At 39.2% G+C, this 17,574-nt stretch overlaps 2 protein-coding genes across 2 annotated transcripts in view; one reads left to right on the top strand and one right to left on the bottom strand.

Annotated features, from left to right (window-relative positions):
* Nucleotides 1-17,574, top strand: part of LOC129726187 (pickpocket protein 11-like) — a 492,216-nt gene that overhangs the window by 234,473 nt on the left and 240,169 nt on the right. The gene's annotated exons all lie outside the window — the stretch shown is intronic.
* LOC129720154 (uncharacterized) overlaps nt 11,260-17,574 on the bottom strand; it is a 42,726-nt gene continuing 36,411 nt past the window's right edge. Inside the window, exon 4 of the mRNA XM_055671588.1 lies at nt 11,260-11,469. Within this exon, the coding sequence (XP_055527563.1) occupies nt 11,260-11,469 (210 nt within the window). The remainder of the gene's footprint in view (nt 11,470-17,574) is intronic.

Here is a 17,574-nt window from a genome sequence, read left to right as displayed (position 1 = left end):
CTATGAAGAGCTTGCAGGAGATTGCTTGACAATTTAGAGCATGTTCCATTATTTTTGATTTTACTTTCGAGACTTCAAGCGCTTCTCACTTCGCGTGCTGATTACTGCTAGTGGCATATTAGCCTGTAGCTTTGGAGCATACTGACCTTTGTTGTGGTGCGTTTTGGTCACGGGCTTGTTTGGCGGCAATGGTAATTTTTACCAAAAAAGACATTGAATACGAGTATTTTATAATAAATTTCGTCATAAACATGAAATAAATAGATCCTACAATCATCCTACACGTTCAATGTCGCTTTGAAATGATTTGAAGCGCTGTAAATCGCGAAAATGCTTAACTGGTGCGTTTTGTACAATCCTCCCCTACGGTCTAAAGCCTGTATCAGACTAACCGTTGTAGCGGTTGACCGCTACCGTTCCGTTCCTTTTCGACCAATCAGAGCACAGTGGTCGACCGTCGCTAGTTGTTGTTGTAAAAAATAGAATTATTTCTATTTTTGCTGCCAACCGTTCCCAACGGTTGGCGACTGCTGTCATTGACATGGCGAAGGCAAACGTGCCTCTTCACACCTACACAAAGTCACATATAGAGACTTATCGAATAAAAATGTGTGCTTCTCTTTCTGGCACACACGACAGCCAGTCAAAACATTAATAGCAACGGCAACGCTGCTTGGTGATGTCAAATTTCGACCAACGGGAACGGGAAGAAAAAAAAAGAAGTTTTGTTTTGATCGTCTCCGCTAGGAACTTGTTTTTATTAAATCTGTGTTTCGTTTGTTAGAAATAGTTCCAGTGCAAGTGAAAAAAACTTGACCGTTCGTGCCTCTCCGGAGGAATATAGTCAAACGGTCAGACTCAGCTTTTTTGCTGCTGCGTTTGCGGGTTTTTGTCGTGTTCGCGTAGTGTTTGTTTTGTAATGCTGATTCACTTGCACGTAGGAAATCCAGCGATCAAATTGGACACAAAATCCAGTCGTCCTCTGGAAGGTATCGACGATGTTCGAGGATGAATCCGGGATCGGAGCACGGCATCGGCGCTGGTTTCAGCTGCATGGTCATGTCCTTCGCTATTGGACCTATCCTGATGATGAAAAATGCAAGCCTCCGATCGGGAGCATGAATTTGCAGAAGTGCTGCCCCCAGACTGGCTCTCGATTGAACAAGTTATTATTACAATTTCGACGTCCAGCACCGCCGGATGATGTTGAATCGCTGGTGCTAGCAAAGCAAGGTAATACTGCTATTCAGCGGTAGGCTTTCGTGAATATATGGCTTTCACCGGATACTAATACGTCGTCCTATATTTTTACAGGTATTTGCTCTCAGCTGATTGTTGCGACGAGTGGTGTGCTAATTTTAATATAATACTTGCTTTGCATAAAGCCTGGGGACAGACCGATAGCAGAAGTACGAGTTTCTAAATACGTTCAATCTGCTTAATATCGGTTTTCTGTACAGTTGCCATTGTTAGTTGTATTATTAGTTAGTTAGTGAGTTAGTAGTAGTATTGTTAGTTAGTGAGTTAGTAGTAGTACAGTAACTATTCGCTAACTGGGCACGCTTTAACTGGGCTTCTTTTTAACTGGGCGCTCGCTAACTGGGAGGATTCCCAGTTAAAAAGACAACAAATGTCAAATATCTAAACGAACGGGGGGCATGTGGATTGGGAATGAAAACTGAAAATTTAAAGTTTTCTAATCGAGCATAGTTAAAATACAAAAACAATAATATAGCTAATAAATGAACTCGCTATATAAAACTAAAGTTTAAAAGCTTTATTTGAGAGATGAGTTTGTAGTTGTGGCTTCTCTATTTCGTGATCAACTTGAGAACGAAAGCCTTTTATGCAGTTGTCGCGAAGCAGCGTTATCCATCAAACTCCCCCTCGGCGTTGAGATGATATCCCAGTTAGCGAGCTGATTTCAATAACTGGGAAGTGCTCGTCGCCCAGTTAGCGAACAGTTGCTGTATTATTAGTTAGTTATTTATTAAAATTATGAATTCGAATGTCCCAAGCAGATGAAGATTAGTGTCTTTTTTTTCAAATAGGATTTTATGTGATGAATTAATTATTTACTAGGTAATATTAATTAAGAATTTATGTTGTGTGTTCTGCCATAAACGGAGACATCAACACTTATATACATTTAACACTTTATTATATTAATAGTTTGTAGTTGCTTTTAAACAAAAAATGAATTGAAACTCAAACCTAATCTTACATTTATCTTTTACTGGCTATGATTGAGAATTGCAACGATTTTTTCGGAACTTATTCGACATATTTTGTAATGTTTACAAATTAGTAAGCATATGTACAGGGGTCAAAATAAGTAGGATAGGCAAGTGCCGGTATGTATGACAAACCTGCTAATTTTTGGATGGGTTTGATAATTGGTTACCTGATAAAAATGCTTATTTGCATCATTGGCATAGATGAAAAAAACATTTCTTAAGTGAATGTTCCATCAAGATCAGGAATCGGCAAAGGGCTCATCGAGAAATGGCTATTTCTCATCTGGAAATCCCCAGAGGAACCTGTCTCAGGGAACATTTACGTTTCTGCATAAAAATATGGCGTGTGGCTCCTATATCTCCAGGATTTTTCATCTGGAATCTTTCAAAAGGCATATTTTTAAATTTAGGCGTCATTGGCCACATTCGGAACAAACTGAATGTCCCGAAGGAACTCGTAGTGCGAGAATTTACATTTCTGCAACAAAATATGGCATGCGACACCTCTATCTTCAGGATTTTTTATCAGAAATCATCCATAAGACATATTTCTGAACACAGATTGCATTGGCCACTACCGGAACAATTTTAATGCCCCGGAGGAACCCGGAATAGAGACATTTCCATTCCTGCATCGAATATAACGTGCGACACCTCTCTCTTCAGAACTATTAGGCATCTTCCAAAACATTTATTTTTGATTATTGGTTGTTTTGGTCACTTTTGAAACAATCCTCGTCGTGTTCTTTATACTGTAGACATTTAAAATGAAGAAGGGAAAAGAGAAGTGCTTGACTCTTAGGAAGGGGCTTGAAGGAAGAAATGAAGCAGGGTAGACAGTTGGGAAAATATACGGTTGTGAAACGGACGCATATGCTGGTTGGTCGATTATCCGGAAGCATTGAGGGAGGATTCAACACACCAAAATTTTATGAGGCCAACCGTGTGAACTGGAGCATTGTCATCCTGAAAAAAAACCTTCCCCATTTGGGAATAATGTTTACCTCATTGAAAAAACCTGATGATAAGAATAATTTCATAATTCAGTTCAAGAATCAAGGATTGTTTCAAAAGTGACCAAAACAACCAATAATCAAAAATATATGTTTTGGAAGATGCCTAATAATTCTGAAGAGAGAGGTGTCGCACGCTATATTTGATGCAGAAATGGAAATGTCTCTATTCCGGGTTCCTCCGGGGCATTTAGATTGTTCCAGTAGTGGCCAATACAGTCTGTGTTCAGAAATATGTCTTTTGGATGATTTCTGATGAAAAATCCTGGCGATAGAGGTGTCGCATGCTATATTTTGTTGCAGAAATGTAAATTTTCGCACTACGAGTTCCTTCGGGACATCCAGTTTGTTCCGGAAGTGGCCAATGATGCCTAAATTTAAAAATATGCCTTTTGAAAGATTCCAGATGAAAAATCCTGAAAATATAGGTGCCACACGCCATATTTTTATGCAGAAACGTGAATGTTCCCTGAGACAGGTTCCTCTGGGGATTTCCAGATGAGAAATAGCCATTTCTCAATGAGCCCTTTGCCGATTCCTGATCTTGATGGAATATTCACTTTAGAAATGTTTTTTTTTTTTCATCTATTCCAATGATGCAAATAAGCATTTTTATCAGGTCATCAATTATAAAATTCATTCAAAAATTAGCAGATGTACAACCTACCGGCACTTGCCTATCCTACTTATTTTGACCCTTGTACATAGGCTTACTAATGTGTAAACATTACAAAATATGTTGAATAAGTTCCGAAAAAATCATGAAATTCTCAATTATAGCCAGTAAAAGATAAATGGAAGATTAGGTTTGAGTTTTATTTCAATTCATTTTTTGTTTTCCATTTTCGCTTAATTTTCACTTAACTGCGAAAGCAACTACAAACTATTAATATAATAAAATATAAAATGTATGTAAAAGTGTTGATGTCTCCGTTTATGGAAGAACACACAATATGAATTCTAAATAAAATTAGTTAACATTTAATTCATCTCAAAACATCCTATTTGAGAAAAAAAACACTAATCCTTATCATAATTTCAATAAATAACAAACTAATAATACTACTACTAACTAACTTATAATAATACTACTAACAATGGCAACTGTACAGAAAACCGATATGAAGTAGATTGATCGTATTTAGCATTTAGCAACTCGAACTTCTGCTATCGGTCTGTCCCCAGGCTTCAAGCAGAGCAAGTGTTTCATTGAAATGAGCACACCACTCGTCGCAACAATCAGCTGACAGCAAATTCCTAAAAAAAAAATGAAAAACGACATATTAGTACCTGTTGAAAGCCATATATTCACGCAAACCTACCGCTGAATAGCAGTATTGCCTTGCTTTGCTAGCACCAGCGATTCAACATCATTCGGCGGTGCTGGACGTCAAAATTCTAATAATAATTTGTTGAGATCGAGAGCATACCATTCTGGGTGCAAAAGTTACTTTCTGAGTGCAGCACTTCAGCAAATCGGATCGGAGGCTTGCGTTTTTGCGCCACTAGCGCCGATGCCGTGCTCCGAACACGGATACATCCTGGGGGAATTCGCAATATGCCTTCATATGAACGGTACCTTCCAGATAACGACTGAATTTTTTGTCCAATTTAATCGCTGGATTTCCTACGTGCAAGTGAATCAGCATCACCAAACAAACACTACGCGAACACGACAAAAACCCGCAAACGCAGCAGCAAAAAAGCTGAGTCTGACCGTTTGACTATATTTCTCCGGAGAGGCACGAACGGTCAAGTTTTTCACTTACACTGTTTAGTTTTAACTTTAACAATTGAAATACACAGATTTAATGAAAACAAGTGGCGCATGATCAAAACAAAACTTCTTTTTTTTTTCTTCCCATTCCCGTTGGTCGAAATTTGACATCGCCAAGCAGCGTTGCCGGTGCTATTAATGTTTTGACTGGCTGTCGTGTGTGCCAAAAAGAGAAGCACACATTTTTATTCGATAAGTCTCTATATGTGACTTTGTGTAGGTGTGAAGAGGCACGTTTGCCTTCGCCATGTCAATGACAGCAGTCGCCAACCGTTGGGAACGGTTGGCGGCAAAAATAGAAATAATTCTATTTTTTACAACAACAACTAGGATTGGGCGATCTTCAGGGAAAGATCGATCTTAAGAATCGATTCAGCCTGGAGGTCCCATGATCGATCTATCTGAAAAATCGAAGCCGCAGGATCGATCTCTATTGAATCGATTTTTAGAGCACTTTTTGTGTCGCTGTGAAATTTACCGAACCAAGTACCATTTTTTTTAATTAACTTTGATATTAACACCAGTGAGCAAGAATAATCTATTATTCATGAAGAATCCAAGTCACCTCAATAGTCGCCTCTCGTCACTGACGAGATCAGCAAAATGTTTTATTAGAGAGTACGAGTGAAACTTTGCTGGTGACAGCTGAGTCGAACAGTCCAAAATCCAGCCGATCCACCATCTGCAATATCAAAATTGTTCAGGCGACTCGTCACTCGCCTCGTTTTCTGTAATAAGCCCCTATAACAAAAAATCCCTAAACGCGATTACTCGAAATAATGTTTTTGGAGCTTGGTTCGACTGTTGTATTATGGGCAGGAATGGAATTGACTATATGGAGGCATGATGATGTTATAACCGCACGCAACCATTCAAAAGCCGATAAGATAACATTAGCCGGAAACGATACACGATACCTGACCTGACCAGAAACGGTACACGGTAGCTTGAGCTTGAGCTTGAAAGACCCAGGACTATGCTATCCCTGTCAAATCTCATATATTTGCTGCGTACTCAACATCTCAACGGTCTGCGGTTCGCCTGACAGATACGAAAAAAGTCCAGCAAAAATCCATTTAACTTGAAATGGTTGCCGGATGAACTCTTTACTCTCGCATTAAAAAGGGATAGCATGATGTCATCCCGTTGGAACGACTGCACATGACCAGAAACGGTACATGATACCTGACAATTACTAAAATTCGCATCTAGAAAAAATTCTGCACGCACAGTTCTGCAAAAATAAATGAAATTTTCAAAAAATCGAAAGAATCGGATCGAAAAAAGCGATCTTTTCTTTTTTTTCAGGGCTGAAGAATCGATTAAAAAAGTCGAGAATCGGGGCTGAAATGATCGATTCTCCGCAGATCGATTCAAGATCGACCAATCCTAACAACAACAAGCGACGGTCGACCGCTGTGCTCTGATTGGTCGAAAAGGAACGGAACGGTAGCGGTCAACCGCTACAACGGTTAGTCTGATACAGGCTTAAGATTAGTTTAAGGCAAAATTAAATGTTTGTTAACACACTATACACAAAACACTCTTGAAACATTGCTGGATTGGGAAACCGGAAACGCTGTTGGATATATAGAAAGAGGAGGAAAGATACGGGTGGAAAGGGGGTTGGAAGAGGGAGGAGAGGACAACTAAGGAATAGAGAGTATAGAAGCTACATTGGAAAGTCATTCGTTGATAGACCGTGTGAAGAGAAAGGTCCAATCGAGGAAAAGAAGTTTTTTGTACAAATCCAAGTGGAGAAAAAGACTTAAATAGCTACATTAGCCTAACTGGTGAATCAGGTAGGAACAAATAACGCAACGTAAAATCCGCCAAGATACTAGCTTCTCCTCCTCCGTCCCCAACCACGAGGACCCATTATTGGAGGTTTTTTTGCCATATCCATCCGCGTGGCTAAGAAGCCAAAAGCCGTCTAAAGATTGAGCCAACTCAGTTTCCGGGGTAGTGTGCCCATTAGAATTCACTCCCGTACGACGAAGCTGCTCCGAGACCCAGCGAGGAACGACCAAGAGCCACCACGACGTAGTTTCCCCAACCCAATCAGATCCAGCATCAGCCGGCCGGCACAGCGCATTCTATACACACCATACACTCACACAAAAGTAAGTCAAAATAAAATCATAACGATAGACGACCGTATTTGGCTTCCGATTGGTGTCACATGTCGCAAAGCCGACCTTGAGTCTCCGAAACTCGCGCTCGTGCTAGCCATCAAAAGAGGCCTTTGGAGCCCAGCCCGCATAGTCCCCAGAGGTACGACCAGGGACTGGGGTGATTTGAGCTGGTCCTTCCGACCATAGAGAGATAACAAATGGCGCCCAACTAAAAGACAAAACCGATCAGAAGTCCAAAGAGTGCCTTAGATAGGGAAAATAAGCTAGGAATTGCTAAATTTGCTCAAAGTGGTGAAAGGTAAAGTGGGTCACCGCCAATATGAGAATACGTTTTTTCACGGAATTTATTTGAGAATAATTTTGCTTACTAGTGCACGTACATCCTCAAAAGTAAGCCAGCTAAGTTTGTTAATTCACCAAGTAGCGGGGAATTACTGTCGTGTGATATTATAAAAGAAGAAGGTTTTTTTAATGGGTCTTGATTCAACCTTGTAATCGAAACATAGTGAATGTATTTATCCTGATGAAGTTTTATTCAAATTCCTAATTAAAAAATAAAATAAAAAACTTACTGTTCACTCAAGCATTTTCCATCAATTCATTCAAACCAGTTGTATGCCACAATGAACATACAGGCGTTATATAGGAATTTAAATGTTTCACAGTTGTCGACAGATGAAGTAGAACATGAACTACTTATACGGAATGTATCATTTTCAATGAATGAACATGAGAGCGTTAAGAGAAGGAGATTGAAGGATCGAATGAAGCAGGAGAAAGACTTACATAGTATTGCAGTTACGTATTCGCCGACTTAGAAAGAGGTGGCGACGGAAATTTCAATTATTTACTCAAAATCTTTAGGAATAAAAAATTTGTTAGACAATCCAAAAACCGATGAAGTCAGAGAGAAAAGTTAAGAACCCGTTTGATACACTACAGAGTTAGAACATATTTACTCTTGTGTGTTCGAGAAGCCCAAAGGCATTTGCCTAAAATTCAAAAAAATAAAAAAAAAAAATATTAGTGAGAAACTTGCTCAGACTTTTTCAGAGCATTTTCCAGATATTAGAGATGTGGGAGATGATGAGTTAACGAGACCAGATGAGCTGGAAAGCGACCTAAGTAAAGCCATCGAGAAAGTAAGAAGTGAAATTGAAAATTTAAAGGACTCTGCTTGCGAAAAAAGGGGGGTAGAAGAAACCGAAGAAAATCATACAGAAGATTCGGGTGAGGTAAGAGAAGAAACATTAGAAAGTAGAAAGCAAGAAATGGAATCAGCAGATTCTAGATCTAAAGATATACTACAAAAACTATCGGAATATGAAAAAGAAAATAACGAAATACCTTCCGATCTGATACTGCATTTAAAAGCGTTTGTTACACAAACTAAAGAGCAACAGAGAAAACACCATGAAAGAGAAATTCAGATGCAAAAAAAGAATGTTAACGGAAGCCAGGGAAAATTTGAAAAGACAAGAAAGATTGAAGAAATTACTTAAAAATCTCAATGAACAAATGAACATCAGTGTACAGGAACCAAACTTAGATTTTCCTGAGCCGCTGAAAATAGAGAAAGACAGAAAGGAAAATTATACGAATGATTCGAAGAAAATGCAAGAATCTAAGATAGAAAAAGTCAATGTCCCGGTTGATGAAAGCTCGGAGCGTTCAGAAACAAATTCACGAAATCAATTTGAAATGCTAGGAAAAACGAGAAAACCTGAAACTTCAAAATACAGAAAATTTAAAAGAAATAAGCAGAAGTACATGAGCTCGTCTGGAACATCTGATGAAAGGTCATCATTTGAAAGCTCAGCATCGAGCTTTTCGTCACTAACAGGCTCTTCTGATTCATCAGAAGCGAACCGAAAAATAAAAAAGAAACACAGAAAGAGAAGTAGAAATCGTATATCTTTGAAAAGAGTACCTATTTCGGAATGGAAATTAAAATACGATGGTAAAGATAATGGTCGAAAGCTTACTGAGTTCCTTAGAGAAATAAAGTTGAGAAGCAGGGCAGAGAAAATTTCAGACCGCGAGCTTTTCCGAAGTGGAATTCACTTATTTACAGGAAAAGTCAAAGATTGGTACATTGAGGCAATGGAAAACCGAGAGTTCTATTAATGGTCGCAGTTAAAAAAGGAACTGAAACGAGAGTTTCTTCCTCCGGATCTCGATTTTCAACTTGAGATCTAAACTACTAATCGCATACAAGCGCGCCACGAAAAATTTGGAGATTATTCCTACGACATGAATAAATTTTTTCAGTCTATGACTCGGCCGGTTTCAGATCGAAGAAAATTCGAAATCATTTGGAGAAATATGCGCTGTGACTATAAAATGCAATGGTGGGTAAAAGAATTAAATCGCTTTCCCAACTAAAAAAAAAATGGTAGACTTGTTGACGAAAATTATTGCAATAGGTTCCAAAGGTCGTTCGAGAACAATTATAAACCTCGCCCTAGTCAGATGGAGGAAATTACTTTTGACAAGGAGAATAATTTTAAAAGCCCTCCAAACAAATTTAAGCAACCCAAGAATGACCAGAAGGGCGATCTAAAAGTAAAAGAAAGTAAGGGAAAACATGTGATTACCGAGAATGCTATGGAAAGCTCTAGCAAAGGTACTTTACAACAGCTGATCAACCAGTACAAACGTCCGCCGATAGGGACTTGTTATAACTGTAAAGAAGCAGGTCATCATTACAGAGAATGCTCTCAGTCAAATCGCAAATTTTGTCGTATTTGTGGTTTTCCGGAGGTGCACACTAAAACTTGTCCCAACTGTCCAAAAAACGAGGAGGAGCTGATACCAAATTCTCAATACCCTCTAATAAGACAAATGTCACGACAAATTTACTGCATAATGGCTTCGAGCCAGTTTCAGATGCAGAATATACAACAGATCACGACGTTGAAGAACTTTTAGTACATGTTGACGGAGATGCACGTCTATATATAAAGGTTGATATTCTCGGAAAAGAGATCATCGGTCTTTTAGACAGCGGTGCTCAACGAACAGTTCTCGGAATTGGTTCAGAGCAACTGCTTAAAGATTTGAATTAAAAGTTTTTCCGTCAAATATTTCTTTGAAAACTGCCTCTGGTTCGAACTTAGAAATCCTTGGTTACGCTAACGTACCCGACATCTCCTGAGATGCAAAGGAGAATTGAAAAAAAGAGGTAGACAACATGCTGCAACAAAAAATAATTGAAAAGAGTAAAAGCGAATGGTCTTTAAGTACAGTATCCGTAATAAAGCCAACAGGGGAAGTACGCTTATGTTTAGATGCGAGACGTTTGAATGAGCGAACAAGAAGGGACGCCTATCCACTCCCACACCAAGACCGTATACTTAGTCGGTTGGGTTCAAGCAAATATTTGTCTACTATTGACCTGACCAAAGCATTTTTACAAATACCGCTTGATCCCAACTCCCAAAAATATACGGCCTTCTCGGTGCTCGGGAGAGGATTGTTTCAATTCACCAGGCTACCCTTCGGACTCGTCAACAGTCCGGCCACATTAGCTAGACTGATGGACGAGGTCCTAGGATATGGTGAATTGGAACCAAACGTTTTCGTTTATCTCGACGACATAGTCGTGGTAAGCGGAACGTTCGAGGCGCATCTCCAAGCTCTTAAAGACGTTGCAAATTGTTTAAAAAGGGCAAACCTATCAATTAACATAGATAAGTCTAAGTTTAGTGTGGGTTATATAGCCTATCTTGGTTACATACTATCAGCCGATGGCCTAAGACCAAACCCGGAAAGGATTGAGGCGATTGTCAATTACGAACGGCCTTCGTCGATCAGATCAGATCAGATCCCTCCGTCGGTTCCTTGGCATGTACAATTATTACAGGCGATTTATACCACAATTCAGCGAATTTGCAAACCCTTTAACAAATCTCTTGCGGAATAAGCCTAAACGATTAAATGGAATGATTTAGCGGAGCAATCTTTCATTCGAATAAAAGAATGCTTGATAAGTTTGTTTGTTTGTTTATTTTATTAGAGACCTTTTAACCATGATGGTCATTCGGGTTTTAGTATTTTTCAGAGTTTTGTGTGGATTTCACTGCACTTTGCTATTTTTACACTTGGCTGATGGCAGCGGCTGCCCTGGCTGCTTTTATGGCCTGGTGGTCCTCTAATATTCCAGAGTGTACCTCCTGCGTCTCGATGATGGTGACATCTTGATCTCCGACCTGCTTCGTTGGTTGCGAACTTTCGATGCCCATGCTGATGTCCAGGTGTGTCGTTTGTGCTGTTTGTAGTGACTGATGGTTGTTGTGCGAGTTTGGCTGAGTTTATGTTTGGCGAAAACGCTGATATGGATTCTCGTTGTGTTTTTTGTTGATTTGCCTACTGCTGTGCCTTTGAGATTGATGCCTGTAGGTTTGTCGCTTTTATGAATTCGATGGTTTTTTTAGATTGTTGATATCGTCGCCCAGTATTTCTTGTAGCGATGTGCTGAGGTTGCAGTTTTTTCTTTCTGTGTCGTAGATTCGACATTCGATGAGAATGTGCTGTACTGTGATTCTAGTGCCGCAGGTCGAGCACATAGCGGGGTTCCTTTTTCTTTGCGTAATGGCCGTGTGTGAGTCTGGTGTGGCCAATTCTTAGTCTGGTGATAGCCCTGTTCATTGATCTATCTTTCGAGTATGAGGTATTCCATTCGAAGGGTGTGTTTTTAATGCGTCTTAGTTTGTTGGTGCAGCGTGTCCATGTTTTGCACCAGGTGGATATAATTTTTTCGTTAATTATCCGTTTGAAATCGTCGAAAGGTATCTTTATGTCGATTGGGTTTTTATGTACGACTCCTTCTTTTGCTAGAGAGTCAGCTTATTCGTTGCCGTAGATGTTTACATGTGCTGGGACCCTACACAGGGCTGTATTTCCTCGCTTTTCGTGTAATAATTTTCCAAGTCTGATTATCCATGGGTGGTACGAGTTGTTATTGATGACCGCCGCTAGTACGCTTTTCGAGTCGCTGAATATGACGTTTAGTTCGTAGAGGTTTTTTCTAGTGCGTTCACTATGGCGAACGCTTCCGCGCTGAATATTGATAAGTGCGAAGGAAGGCAGATTGCAGTATTTGCTACCGGTGCGAAAATGCCGCAACCAACGCCGTCCGCTGTTTTTAAGCCGTCTGTGAAGCTCGTCGAATTTGATTTGTTTCGCTTTTGGAGGAAGTTTGTCTGGAATTCCTGTGTTTACTGGGAGTATTTTTTCTTCCCAATCTAATGTGTCGAAGGAGTTTTCCTTTTCGATGTTTGTGTGCGGTATGTCGAGTTCACTTAGCAGGTCTTCTGCTGTGTTAACGAGGTGGGATCCTGTGTGTGGTATTCCTCTGGCTAGTTGTTTAAAAGCGTAGTTAATTGTTTTTCTTTTTGTTTAGGATTAGGTGTAGTGGAAGTAGGCCACTTTCTGATAGGATGCTTTCGATTGGGCTGGAGTGATGCTCCTGTGGCGTAACGTATTCGTTGGTGGTAAAGCGGGCTTAGCTTGTTGGCGTTATTTCTGTTTGCGCTATTTATTGTAGGTGCTCCGTAAAGAAGTTTTGGCAAGATTACCATTTGCAGAATGCGCAGTAAACTTTTTCTGTCCGCGCCGAAATTTGTCTTGCTGAGGCAGTTCATTATTCCCAGACGTTTTTTGGTTTCGTCCCGTGTGATTTTTAAATGGTAGTTGTAGTTTAGTTTGTTGTCAATCCAGACACCAAGTAACTTTTGCTTATTGACTAGCGGGATGGTTTCTTGGTTGAGTGTTGGTGGCGTTTGATATTGGAGTTTTCTTCTTCTTCCTATATGCATTATGGATGATTTTGGTGCTGATATCTGAAACCCTGTTGTGCCGCTCCATTTTTGAATTTGGTTTAGGATTTTTTGTATTTTTGAGCGGGTCCATTTTGCGGATTTTGTTGCTACTGCTATGGTTATGTCGTCTGCGTACATTTTTATGTAGGTGCCTTTGGGTAGGAAATCTTTGATGCTATTTACTGCCAGTAAAAAGAAGGTCACTGCAAGGACTGATCCTTGAGGGACTCTGTTTTCCTGGGTTTTTATGTTTGATAGTTGATCTTCAAAACGAACTTGGAATTCTCTTCGCTCTAGGAAAAGGCTGCAGAACTTTGCCATGTTTCCAGTAATTCATGCTTTTGCAAGTTTTTGTAGAATGAGTCTTCGCCAGGTTCGGTCGTATGCTTTTGATAGATCTAGGAAGATTATTTCGGCGTGTTGTTTACTAGAGATGGCGTTTCTCTCAAAATTGCCAATCTACGTGATGACGTCATTAGTTTGGTGTCCCTTACGGAAGCCATATTGTGATTTTCCTAATATTTTGTTTGTTTCTATAGGTTTCAATAAGCGTTTGTTGACCATGCGTTCGAATAGTTTAAGCACGCAGCTCGAGAGACATATTGGTCTTAGGTTGTCAGCGGTGTTTGGGCACTTTCCTGGCTTGGGAATCGGTATAAGGGTTGACATTCTCCAGATTTCTGGGAATGTTCCGTTTTTTCAATAATTCGTTGTATGCTTCTAATAGTTTCTTTTTTGCATAAAAAGGTAGGTGTTGCAGCATTGCGTTATGTATTTCGTCAGGTCCTGTTGAGGTACCTGTTAGTTTGTCTAGTTGCTGTAGGAGCTCGTGCAAAGAGAATAGTTTGCATAAGTTTGAGTTGCGATTGCTTTTAAATTGCACTGAACGTTTTTCTTCTCTGTTTTTCTTCTTTAAAAATTTTTGATTGTAGGGGACGATCCATTAATGATGTCACGCAAAATTTGGAAAAAATGAACCCCCCCCTCCCCCTTGTCACAAACTGTCACATCTTCCTTGACCCCCTCTACCTTAGTTACGTCACGTTTTTATACCCCCCTCCCCCTTCTTTGGTAATATTTGATTGAAAATCGAGAAATTTGTTAGGAATGCTTTTTTTTCTTAATAAGAACGATATTACTGAAAGACAAACTGAAACTAAAAGGAAAAGAAGATTATAGAAGATAACTAGAAAAGGCGTTTAGTTCTTAGTCCAAGGATGCTGCTGATGGAGTCGCATACCGACGACATAGAAAGCCGAGACAGTAACTACACCATCATTGCTGATTTTTGAAAGACCATCAATATTTAATTCCTCTTCTTCAATCTATTCGCAATCCAAATCTTCTTAACATGTTACAATAGCCAAGCATTTTTATTTACGTTTTGTCCCAATTTTTATATTGATTGGATTAAGAGACACTAAAAATTTATGAAATTGCGCTGTCATTCATAAACGAACATGCACGGTAAAACAGAATTAACGAAAATTATGATTTTCAACGAGAAAAAAAAATTAGATATTAGGTATGTGACTTTTTTTATTTATTTTTTTTTTTTTTTGAGTTGAAATGTGACGTCACACTCAGGCTAACCCCCCCTCCCCCATATGTCACAAAATGTCACAATAATTGAAACCCCCTCCCCCTCTAAACGCGTGACATCATTAATGGATGGTCCCTAGGCTTCGTTTGATGAGGCTTTTTAAAGTGTTCAGCTAGATGGTTTGCTATGTCGAGTGGTTTTGTGATTATTTCGTTCTCCGCTTCGATGGCCCATGTTCTTGGAGTTGATGCTGGGCCCTTTTTGGAAATCGCACGAATACGGTTCCAGATTTCTTTGGTTGGAGTGTGTTCGTTTATTGATGATGCAAAATTTTCCGATGATTTTCGTTTTTCTTTTTTGATTATTTTTCTGCATTTAATCCTGGCCCGTGCGAATTGTGCGTGTGCTGATTGCTAGAGTGGATCGTTTGGGTTTGTTTTTTGTTTTTGTTTCTCAATGTGTGCCTTCTTTGTTTTATTGCTGCCGCCATTGTTGAGTTCCACCAGGGAACCGCTTTAGGGTGTGCTTTTGTTGAGGTTTTTGGTATGGATTGGGTGGCTGCTGATTTGATGGCGTCGGTAATTTCTTCAATTGAGTAGTTAGTGTTGAGGAGAATCCTGTTTTCGATTTCATCTTCGAATTTGTTCCAGTCTGCCTTATCAATTTTCCAACGGGCGGTTCGTTGTCTTGTGGTGTGTTGTTTTTGACCTATCATAATTGGGAAGTGAACGCTGTCGTGTTGGTCAGTCGCAACTGTAAAGTTGACTTTGTCCGCTATTTCAGCACTATTCATCGCTACTAAATGCCTATCACGTTTATTTTCAAAAAATGATCGAGTCATATTATTCATTTTCTCATGCATCAATTCTTCAAAATCGGCAGCTCTTTCTTTTAGAGTACCATTTCCATTTAATCTCATTCCTTCTATCCCGATCTTGAACGCGTTGTCTATCTGAGCAGTAATGTTGTTTTGCAAATTTGTAAAAGAGGCAAAAATTTTGTTCATCTCGTCTCTTATTACCTTGACATCCAAAACCGATACATTCTGCTCATCACAACACTCAACTGAACCGATAGACAATTATCACATTTGAACAGAAGATTGTCATTCGCATTGATCAACTTAATAGCCGCATGACCGATGCCTACACAGCGAGAGTGAAATCTCTGTTTGCAGTTAAAACAATAAACGACATCGTTGATCACAACCGTTTGACTACACTTTGCACATTCCATTTTACCCACACAGTGGATGCTGTACGGCGACACAACACTACCGACAGAGACAATTGAAAAAAAAAAAATAAAAAAAAAATAAACTATAATGCTCGTCATTACGCAGTTCGTCTTTTGTCCATAGCAGCGTCTATGCAAAGTTTCAGCCAAATCAAAAGTGGTCGAGTTAATTGATTGCCCGTTTTTTATGGAATTGCACAGATGATTCTCATAGCTTTAAATAAAGACGCAAATGACCTTGACGGTTAAATCGTCTATAACGGAACGTTTCTCTAGATAATTGGGATAAGGAAATAATTTTTTAATAATTTTTGGACGACCCGCAGTGGAACACTTAGAACATCAAACCTGATCAAAATTATTTAAAAAAAATTTTTGCACTGAAAACGTATCATATTGTGAAAATAAAAACTAATGATTGGATTTAAATTCAGTCATAGTCGGGTCAAAATTCATCCAAATACTTGAATTTATCATGGAATGACTTTACACATTTCAATCGGTTGACAAAATTTCATTTGGGTAACCAAGGCTACAACTATCCAAGAAGCGAAAAAATAAGAATTTCTCAATTATTTTCACATAGCGATAAAACACGAAATCGGAAGCATCCGGAAGGTTTTTCTTCACCATTATAACTAAATATATTAGCACTTTCACCAAATATATTAAATACCAATATAGTTCACTTACGTGAAATTATGAAGACAAATTGAAAATGACAGAAGCGTTAGTCACCTTTTCGACCGCTAGGTGCGCCACTTCTGATTTTGTTCTTCACGACATGCGAAATAGAGCAACTTTTGACAATAATATTACCCTAATGGGTACACTGAAAAAAAATCACATTTTATTGTGAAGTGGACTCGGCCGAATATTTTATAATAATAAAGTTCGCCTATGCATAAGGCAATCCATGGGTGGTGTTCCACGGTTTGTACGTTTGTCGACCTCCGAAAATATTTTGAGTTGTAAAATGGCGACTTCCGGTGACTGGGAAACTGCCGAAAATGACCAAATACCACCTAATATGGGTTTTTTTAAACTAGAATGACGCTCAGAGGCCAGAAATTGTCTCGAAATGCCAGTTTGAAATCAAAGATGGCGACTTCCGGTTTTTGAAAAATCAGACAAAATTTTGAATTGTAAGATGGCGACTTCCAGTGATTGGAAAAAAGAGGAAAATGACCAAATACCACCAATATGGATGTTTCTTTAACTAGAATGACGCTCAGAGGCCAGAAATTGTCTCTGAATACCATTTTGAAATCCAAGATGGCGACTTCCGGTTTCTGAGAAACAGCAAGATATGACCAAATACCATCCAATATGGGTATTTCCGAAATCGTGATGATGCACTGAAACCACAAATCGACCTCAGACAACATTTTGAGTAGTAAAATGGCGACTTTTGGTGACTGGAAAACTGCCGAAAATGACCCAAAAACAACCAAATATGGGTGTTTCTTTAACCAGAATGATGCTCAGAGGCCAGAAATTGTCTCCAAATGCCATTTTGAAATCCAATATGGCGACTTCCGGTTCCTAAACAACAGTGGCAAAAGACCAAATAACACTCATTATGGGTATTTCCGGGATTGTTATGATGCACTGAAGCTACAAATCGACCTCAGATAACATTATGAATTGTAAAATGACGACTTCCGGTAGATGGGAAACTGCTGAAAATAACCAAATATCACCCAATATGGGTATTTCTTCAACCGGCTGATTTCCATCCAATATGAGATGTTTCGATACCAGAATGATACACAGGAGCTAGAATCGACCACAGACAACATTTTGAATTC

The sequence above is a fragment of the Wyeomyia smithii genome, chromosome 2, assembly GCF_029784165.1.
Source record: "Wyeomyia smithii strain HCP4-BCI-WySm-NY-G18 chromosome 2, ASM2978416v1, whole genome shotgun sequence".
Taxonomy (NCBI): domain Eukaryota; kingdom Metazoa; phylum Arthropoda; class Insecta; order Diptera; family Culicidae; genus Wyeomyia; species Wyeomyia smithii.
This window is presented reverse-complemented; position numbering and strand designations above follow the sequence as displayed.